The sequence below is a fragment of the Bidens hawaiensis genome, unplaced genomic scaffold, assembly GCF_021521415.1.
Source record: "Bidens hawaiensis isolate Kalapana, Puna unplaced genomic scaffold, B.hawaiensis_p1.1 tig00004282_1, whole genome shotgun sequence".
NCBI classification, from domain to species: Eukaryota; Viridiplantae; Streptophyta; class Magnoliopsida; order Asterales; family Asteraceae; genus Bidens; species Bidens hawaiensis.
In genome coordinates, this window is record NW_027491257.1 from 1666225 (window position 1) to 1676340 (window position 10116).

At 34.3% G+C, this 10116-nt stretch overlaps 1 protein-coding gene and 1 pseudogene across 2 annotated transcripts; both read left to right on the top strand.

The window, feature by feature from the left end:
- The first annotated feature begins 250 nt into the window (after window positions 1-250).
- On the top strand, window positions 251-3049 carry LOC143626020 (naringenin,2-oxoglutarate 3-dioxygenase-like; annotated as a pseudogene). Its single transcript, XR_013152358.1, has 3 exons — window positions 251-604; window positions 1997-2425; window positions 2676-3049. The product of XR_013152358.1 is annotated as a naringenin,2-oxoglutarate 3-dioxygenase-like (transcript).
- Window positions 3050-5256: 2207 nt separating this feature from the next.
- Window positions 5257-9744, top strand: LOC143626071 (uncharacterized; the record flags this gene model as incomplete). Its single annotated transcript, XM_077096246.1, has 8 exons — window positions 5257-5386; window positions 6836-6918; window positions 7917-8000; window positions 8101-8176; window positions 8673-8745; window positions 8814-8887; window positions 8977-9070; window positions 9628-9744. Coding segments are annotated over 8 exons (681 nt in total), but the record flags the coding sequence as incomplete, so codon positions are not given.
- Between the last annotated feature and the right edge of the window lie 372 nt (window positions 9745-10116).

Genomic DNA, 10116 nt, shown 5'->3' on the forward strand with positions numbered 1-10116 from the left:
AGGTAAACTATTCGACCATGTTGTACCATTTTTTAGCCAAATCATGTACAAGTTAAAAATCAGTTTTTTAAAACATTGGAAAAACCTTCTAGCAAATCCTCCTAAAATACCAGGCTTTAAATACCCGTTACCTTACAAAAATTTGGTATAACCAGTTCAACCAGCCAGTACGGTTATAAAAACGTGGCCTTCACCACTACAAATACCACCCACCATTGTCTACTAAACAATCACACTCACACTCACACCAATGGCACCAATGTCCTTGCAATGGGACGAGACATCCATGCATGAAAACCGGTTCGTCCGGGACGAGGACGAACGTCCAAAGGTGCCATACAACGAGTTTAGCAACGAGATTCCGGTCATATCCCTGGAAGGGATTGACTCGGAATCTCGTAGGGCGGATATTTGTGAAAAGATTGTCAATGCATGTGAAGACTGGGGGATTTTTCAGGTGGTGGATCATGGTGTCGACACCAAACTGTTGTCCGAGATGACGAGGCTCGCGAGGGAGTTCTTTGCGATGCCGCCGGAGGAGAAGCTCCGGTTTGATATGACCGGGGGGAAGAAAGGAGGGTTCATAGTCTCGAGTCACCTTCAGGTAAGTAGTTGGTGCTTGTTAACAGTCAACTGAGTAACGACGTAAAAAAAATTTATGGGTCCGTCACGGAATTATACGCACACATCATAACTATGATTATTTATTTATTTTTTGTTAATAATAATAATAACAATTATTATTATTATATAATAACAATTATTATTATTATTATTATTACTACTACTGCTACTAGTATACTTTCAATAAGAACATAAAAAATTGTAACTACACACTGTTAAATAATTAGTCGTTCAATTATTTTAGCATGGTTCCAGTTTAATGTGTGTAATCAAAATTATTAACTAGTATACTTTCAATAAGAACATAAAAAATTGTAACTACACACTGTTAATTAGTCGCTCAATTAGTTTAGCATGGTTCCAGTTTAACGTGTGTAATCAAAATTATAACTTTTATGACAATAATAATGTATTATTATTATTATACCAATAATAAAAAAAGATTTATTTTTTCTTTTTTGTTTGTTTACTTTATTAACAACTAAACTTAATGCATAACATGTCAAATATTCCCATTTTCAAACTGAAAGGGTTAAACACGTGAAATCACATATATCAAAAGCGTGATTTTTTTTTTAACTTTTATTATTGCGAGTTTGCGGTTATCATTCAAGATGAGTGAACAACAATTAGACATCAAATGTGTCTCCGGAATGATCGTTTTAAAACTTATTTGATTTTTGTGTATTGTTTCTTACCAATAATAATATATTGTGAAATATAGTACTTTTTTATTTTATGTTGAAATATGATTAAAGACGCCATCTTAATAATAATAAATTAATAATAATAATAATAATAATAATAATAACAACAATAATAATAATAATAATAATTTAATTCTGCAATAAAGCTTGTGTAAATGTTGATTTCTATTATTGGGCAGCTATAAAAGTAAAAGTCAATTATAGGCAACTACACATGGGTTGAAACTTCCTCAATAAATTAGTATGGTAGTATATAAAGGTGCTCAAAATACCCGGTTTCCTAGTTCCGGACCCAACCTGGTGTATCTGACTGAAATCGTTTCTATCCGCGGGTAAGATCTGGCATAGGATTTCCTCAAAGCCGTACCCGGAATCGGAACTGGAAATACCCAGTCAAAACCCGACCCTACCCTATCCGAAAAAAACCCAGTCAAATACCTGACTATACCCAGAAATGGTTCGTATCCGAACCCGGTTTTGACTTTTGTTGATCATACCGGTAACCGATTCCGGTTCCTGAAAATACCCGGTTTGTGCACCTCTAGTTGAGTAGATAGAATTATAGAATACAATAGTCAGTATTGGGCCTAAGCCCACCGTTGTATTGGACCGGGCTAACTCAAATAGCCATATTTAATTTACGGGTCATTTGATGCATCCTATAGGGTGAAACGGTGTAAGATTGGAGGGAGATTGTAACCTACTTCTCGTACCCAATAAAAGCAAGAGACTACTCACGGTGGCCCGATAAGCCCGAAGGCTGGAGGGCCGTTACCGAAAAGTACAGCAAGGAGTTAATGGGCCTAGCCTGCAAGCTCCTAGAGGTGTTGTCTGAGGCAATGGGCCTTGAAAAAGAGGCCCTAACAAAAGCATGTGTAGATATGGACCAAAAAGTCGTGGTGAATTACTACCCGAAGTGTCCCCAACCCGACCTGACATTGGGCTTGAAACGACATACGGATCCAGGAACAATCACACTGTTGCTTCAGGACCAGGTCGGCGGGCTTCAAGCAACACGTGATGGTGGAAAGAGTTGGATCACGGTTGAGCCTGTTGAAGGCGCATTTGTTGTTAATCTTGGCGATCATGGACATGTAAGTGTTTATTATTTGGTAATTATGCAATAATGTTGTCACACATTTTATAATTATGGTAACATTGAAAATTAATTAAAACAATGTACTTTTATCTTTTTACCAATCACAAAACATATTTTTTGTTCATACTTTTCAAAATACTTAAATTGTTATTTATCCTATTATTGTTTCTTTAATGATCAAGTTGAGCTATTATCATCATATTAATTTTGACTTGAAATATTAGCAAAATTTGGTATTGAGATAGTATTTGAGCAATGGGCGGTTCAAGAACGCAGACCATCAAGCTGTGGTCAACTCAAACACGAATCGGCTATCCATAGCAACGTTTCAAAACCCTGCACCAGAAGCAATAGTGTATCCATTGAAGGTGAATGAAGGAGAGAAGCCAATAATGGAAAAGCCTATAACATTCATGGAAATGTACAAAAAGAAGATGAGTACCGATCTAGAATTGGCTCGGCTCAAGAAGCTAGCCAAGGAGACACAACAAGGGTTGGAGAAAGTGAAACCGATCGAAAATATATTCGCTTAAAAGCTCGAATATTTTCGTTTTCTTATTTGATGCTCTAGGGTTAAATAATAATGATGTGTTTGGAGTCCTTATGGTTTATTTGATATATTTGTTGTGCTGTTTGTAGTATGTGTTATTATTTAATTTATAACTATTAGATAATTTACATTAAATTTTCTTCTTTGATTAAATTAAGATGCTTTGCTAACATTATGGAAAAGTAGAAATGAGATGACATTAGGAGATTCAAGTAAACGAATTAGGAGATTCAAGTAAACGAACGATATAATTATTGATGGCATCAAGCTAGTCATGTTTAACCGGGCTCGCTTAATGTAGAAGTCAATGTAATAGGAGAAGTGGCGAGAAGAACCATGGAGTTGTTTTAGTTGCTTTTTTACTCTTGTTCAATGTTTGTTGTGTTTTTTTGGTGTTTGTTTTGTGCTTCTAGACATGTAACTTTGGTCCTTGTGGTTATTTACTCGGCAACTTGTTACACATTTTTTAATTAAATTTTTCTTGCTACTGTTAAAAAAAATAAAATTTATAAGATAATATGTTTATTGATGAAATGAAATAAATATATATATATGAAATCTTCAAAAACGCCAAGCTATTTACTATTTATAAAGCTTCATTTGCTTATACCTTTTTTCTTATTTTCTAAAGTAACTAGTTATACTTTTTAGTTTTTAAAGTAACTATACACTTTTTCCCTTCTAAACTAACTATAAACGCTGCATTGTCGGTTTAGTAAATTATCTATTTAAATTAATCTTGTATATGCTTTTAGGTTATGCATCAAATATAGTTTAACATAATTTATAAAAAGTTGAAGTGTAAACTCATAAATATCAATTAACAATAACTCATAAGGTCATATGTAGTGGCCAGCCACCGTCTAAATCCACATCACTGAAGTATGGGCACCAAACATCATTCTGAAAGAGGCGCCAAGGGCTTTAAGGTGGGGAGCGTGAGGGTAGTAACGCTGTAACAGATTGACCAATTAAAAGTTTAAAAACAAACTTGAGATGTTTGATTCCTTATAGTTTTACAACTAAAGTTTTAAATATTTATTTTTGACCTATACAATTTTAGTTTAGTTTTTTTAGAGTTTTATTACCTAAGTTTCATGCATTTTCTTTTGATTCCTTAGTTTTGGCACCTAAGTTAGAAATATTACCTTTTTGACCCGTAGAGTTTAGTTTAGTCACTCCAGTTTATTATGTCATTTACTACCCGTCCGTTTTTTTTCCTTAACTACTTGTTGGACCGTGATCTACTTCGTCCTTTCATTTCATGCAATATACTGCCCCACCTAGATTTTTTTGATATCCTTTATTACTCGTGTTTCATGATCTACTCGGCGTGATTTTTCTGTCTCATCGTCACTCACCCGACAGGCCGATAATAACCTTAATGCAATCGCTGGGCCAACTGCTTTGTTGGCGTCTAGTTTTTGATCTTGGGCGAGTGCATTGTTTAACGTAATAGTTGGTCCGTCAGCTTTAATGACAGGTGTTCGGTTTTTTACTGGCCATACGGATTACTCTTCTTGACTTTTTTTTTTTGGAAAATTGGAAAATAATAATCATACCTTTTGTGTATTTGTCGATAATAATTCCACCTTTAAAAATCCTTACCAACGGTCCCACTTTCAACTATTTTTATCACCCGGTCCTCTGTTAAAAAATACTTAACGTCGTTAAGATTTTTTCTAGTTTCAAACCGATCTTTTAGGGTTAGTGATCAGAAGAAGGATACGAGTCGAATGATGTTAAACTTACCTCAAAATGGTGATCCAAACAACGAAACAATGTTTTAATTCAGGTGCTTGAATTTCCAGTTAATGAAAAGCAAGCCATTTAAATCACTGTTTCGAGATAAGTTTTAGATCAGCCGACTCGTATTTTTCTTCCGATCAAAAGCCCTAAAACATCGGTTTGAAACTAAAGAAAAAACTTAACAACGTTACGTATTTTTAAACGGCGTACTGCTAAGACAAAAATATGTAATTTTATTTAATACTTTACCTTGTTCTAACAGAACCCAGATCACAACCAATAACAACAACCTAGTACTAACCGCCATGGACGCCGGCTGTCTTCTCAGAGCACTAAAACCTTCAAACACAATCCTTAAAAAAACAACCAGTCTCCGATGTTCCATGTCTTCCAATTCACCCACCACGTTTCACACAGGTTAATTAATTAATTAATTAATATTAATCACCAATTTCAATTCCAATTATTCATACCCACCACATTAATTTAATCAATTACAAACAAATTACAAAACCCATAATTTATTTATTGACATTAATTTGTATTCAGGAACAGTGAAGAGAGTGTACGATGGGTTATTGTTGGATGCAGGTGGAACACTTCTGCAGTTAACAAAGCCTGTTGAGGAAGCTTACGCCTCAATCGGTCGTAAATACGGTCAGTACTCGATATCAGATCGATAAAAATAAAAGGCTTGAAAGCCGAGAGTCCGAGCTGAAAATAAAGTTTCTTTAGTTATTGATTTCGAGCTCGAGACATTTTATGGGAAGATATTTAGGCCGGTCGAGTCTTAACGAGCATAGTGTATTTTTATTTTTTAAGTTTTAACTAGGGGTGCAAACAAGTGGAGCCCGAGCTAGACTAGGCTTGAGATTGGCTCGTTTAACTTACAAAGAGCTCGAGCTCGAGCTCGGCTCGGCTCGTGAGCGGATTTTGAAGCTCGAGCTCGGCTCGTTTACTATTTATCAATTATTTTATATATAATTATAATTATTTTTATATATATTTTTTATTATAATTTTATGTATAAAATAATATATATATGTATTATTTCGTTATTTTTATTTATTTTTTCATAACATTATATATACTAATTAATAGTTATTATATATATATTTAAAAAAAATTATAAAAATGACAGGCTCGTTTAGGCTCGTGAACAGGCTCGAGCTCGATAAGTGAAGCTCGGGCTCGGGCTCGGGCTCGGGCTCGTTTATTAAACAATCTTATTTTTAGGCTCGAGCTCTGGATCGATTCACCTCGGCTCGATCGAGCTTTTTAACGAGCCGATCTCGAGTAGCTCGCGAGTAGCTCGGCTCGTTTCCACCCCTAGTTTTAACTGTTTTGAACTTCTCAGTCTTAATTTGGCATTGCACAACATAACTCGTTAAGGTTTTCTCAAAATATATTAAAATGGTTACAAATTAATTAATATATAGTTAACGAGACGAGCCAAGCTTAGGCTCGTTAGGGTTTTCTCAAAATATATAAAAATAATTAAACTGTATATAAGTTAATTAATATATAATTAACAAGCTTGAGCTTTGAAAACAAGCTTGAAACTAGCCGAGCTCAAGCCTAGTTGAGCTCGGGCTCAGCGTGGCTCGTTTACAACCCTAGGACTTTCTTGTTTGATTATCATGTGATTATACATGGCTCGGTCGTAAATACAGTCAGCAATAGGCCGAGCCTGAGCGAACCTAGTGTTTTTTTTAACTTTTAAGTTCTAACTATTTTTGGACTTCTATGTATTAATTTAACACTGCACAATACCAAGCTCAAACCGAGCTTTGGCTCGTTTAAGGTACTGCACATGAGTCAAGCCGAGCTTAGGCTCGTTAAGGTTTTGTCAAACTATATAAAAATAATTAAAAATGCATATAAATTGATTAATAGATAATTAACTAGCCAAGACCGAACGAAGCTCGAGCTTGAGCAAACGACTCATGAACCGGGCTTGAGCTTTAAGAATAGAGCTTGAAACAAGCTGAGCTCGGGATCAGCTCGTTGTCACCACTAGTTAGTAGTTCTAGGTTCTTTGATTCGTTATACTCGGTTTCGTCTATGAAATTTTGATTCAGATGAAGTTAAAATCTTTGCATATAGGTTTAAATGCAGCTCCAGCTGATATAAAACAAGGGTTTAAAAGAGCCTTTTCTTCTCCATGGCCCGAAAAACTTCGTTACCAGGTACAACGGGCTTTCTTCAGGTTAAAATTTCGGGTTTTGGGTTTTTTACGTTCGGGTTTTCAGGTTTCTTAGTTTAAATCTATAATTAAAAAACTGACACCAATCTCTCACGGTTCTTTCAGGTTCGAGTTTTTTTGGGCTGTGTTAATCAAGTTTCGAGCATCTAAGAAAACAAAAAATAAAAAGTTAACCCAAAACCCACGGTTCTTTCGGGTTGACCCAAAACCCAAAAATCAAACCCAATAACTTAACGGAATTACTATGTTTTGGGTTCGAGTTAGTGTTTTCTCGGGTTCGGGTTAGTTCAGTTCAAGTTAGTGTTTTGTCAGGTTCGGGTTTTAGGTTGTGATTATTAGTGACAAGTAGGGGTGCAAACGAGCTCGAGCTCGAGCTTGGCTTGTTTCGAGCTATATTTTCAAAGCTCGAGCTCGGCTCGTGAGTAGATTTTTAAGCTCGAGCTCAGCTCAGGCTCTGCTCGTTTACTATTTATCAATTATTTTTTATATAATTATAATTATCTTTATATATTTTTTCTATTATAATTTTATGTATAAAATAATATATATTATTAAGTTATTTTTATTTATTTTTCATAAGATTATATATATTAATAAATATTATTAAATATATTTTTTTTAAATTATATAAATGACAGGCTCGTATAGGCTCGTGAACCCGCTCAAGCTCGATAAGTGAAGCTCAGGCTCAGGCTCGTTTATTAAACGAGCTTACTTTTAGGCTCAAGCTCGGGCTCGGGCTCGATTCTGCTTGGCTTGATCGAGCTTTTTAATGAGCCGATCTCGAGTAGCTCGCGAGTAGCTTGGCTTGTTTGCACCCCTAGTGACAAGCCTACCAAGTACCATTGTTATTATTCACATTATTTTCTTGTGTCACATTGAAATTTGAAACATTTTAATGTCATATGTTTTTCAAATTAATATTTTATTAACATTTATTAGAAATTATATATTTAATCTTATTATTTTTCTTGTCCAAAGGGAGATGGAAGACCATTTTGGAAGCTTGTTGTTTCTGAAGCCACTGGTTGTTCTAATAATGATTACTTTGAAGAAGTTTATGAGGTTAGTCACCTAATCACTCACAACTATAATAACTGAAGTTAACTTTACTTAAAGTTATTAATTAGCATATTTAACCGTTATTCGTTTGCGTTTTAACTAGTACTATGCCAATGGTGACGCGTGGCACCTCCCAACCGGCGCGCATAAAACACTAACGATTCTAAAAGAGTCTGGAGGTGATAATCAAGTATTTATTTTAGGGGTGTGCACGGCTCGGTTTGGGCTAAAACAGAACCAAAACCCGAAACATCAGTTTTTGAATTTTGAAACCCGTTTGGTTTCGGTTCGGTTTCAGTTTATTTCGGTTTTGCTATTTCAGCTTGAAAATTTTGGGTTGAAAAAAAAATAATTAATATCCATTTGATTATTTTACGTTTGGGCTAGAATATTTGAGTTACATATTGATTAAATTCTTATAAGTTATTTAACAAAAAACAATATATTATAATCTATAGATTCGGTTTGGTTTTAATACATGCAAAACCAAAACCAAGTAAGAACTGTAAGTTTGGTTTTTACAACAAAACACAAAACCAACCTCTCGGTTTTGTTTCGGTTCGATTTTTTAGGTTTCGGATCAGTTTGTTCATTTTCATTCACACCCCTATTTTGCTTTATTTTTTAAGTTTGCATATTTTGTAAATAAATAGTTTTTTTTCTTTTTTTTTACAGTTAAACTAGCCGTTGTGTCCAACTTCGACACTCGCTTAAGGAAGTTGCTACAAGACCTCAACATTATAGACTTGTAAGTATCAACTACCAATATTATTAACCATATTGGTTATTTACTAAATATTTGTTTTTTTTGCTTAGGTTTGATGCTGTCATAATATCTTCAGAAGTCGGGTACGAAAAACCGGATGCAAAAATATTCGAAGCGGCTTTAGGTATGTAATGTAATGTAACAACTATAATCTGTTAATAATTTCAACTCTTTCTAATTATATAGTTTTGTTACATGATAATTAATTATTAGATCAGATTAATGTGGAAGCTGCAAAAGCTGTGCATATTGGAGATGATCATAAGGCTGATAAGTTAGGAGCAAATGCTGTTGGAATTGATTGTTGGCAAGTTTAATCTAATAATATTCTAAGTAGATATGAAGGTGTAAGTTAAGGGTGTAAACCCGAGCCTGGGCTCGACTAGGCTCGAGCTCGGCTTGTTTTGATGTATGAAAGCTTGAGCTCGAGCTTGGCTAGTGTATTATTTATTAATTAATTTATATACGTTTTTAACTATTTATATATATTTTGAGAATACCTTAAATGAGCCTAAGCTTGGCTAGAGCTCGTGCAGTACCTTAAACGAGCCAAAGCTCGGCTGTGCAATGTGAAAATAATACTTAGAATTATAAAATTTAAAATTCAGGGGCTTGCTAAGGCTTGATGAGCCTAAACGAGCATCCCATACAACACAAAGCTCGAGCTCGATAACTAAATGAGCTTCACTTGCGGTTTGGTTCAGCTCGAGCTCGAAAAAGCTCTTGTTTTGAGCTTTTTATCGATCTGAGTTTGAGTAGCTTATGGCAGCTCGTTAGCTCGGCTCGTTTGCTCCCTAGTGTGAATATACATTATTTTAAATATATTTTTGTATAAAATATTACTAAGATTAATCTGATGAGCAGGTTATGGGGAACGGAAGTGAAGACATTTTCAGATATTCAGGGCCGTATTCTTGTACCTAAGTCGTAGCTTGCATAAGTTGTTTCCCCTCCTTAAAATGAATGTTATAGATATTTATGGTGATTATATGTAAAAATACACATTATTTGTTTGAATTTGTGGAAATAGTTTTTTAGAAAAAATTGGACTAGTGTTATGAGATTTATAGAATGAAAAGTTAGTTAAATTGTAATTTTTTATTATATTCTATTTAGATATTACAAATTCATTGAAGAGAAAAAAAAATATTTTACATGATTCATTCTATTTCTACATGATTATAATTCACATTTTTACTTGCCTAAGCCCCTTCAAATTCTTAAAAATTTTCGAAGAAGACGACCCTTATATAAATCCTAGAATAACCAAATATATATTCTTAAATCTTTCAAATTGCTCAAACTCAAACCAACCAAATTACTTCTAAGGGGCACCAATTAAATTGGTTACCG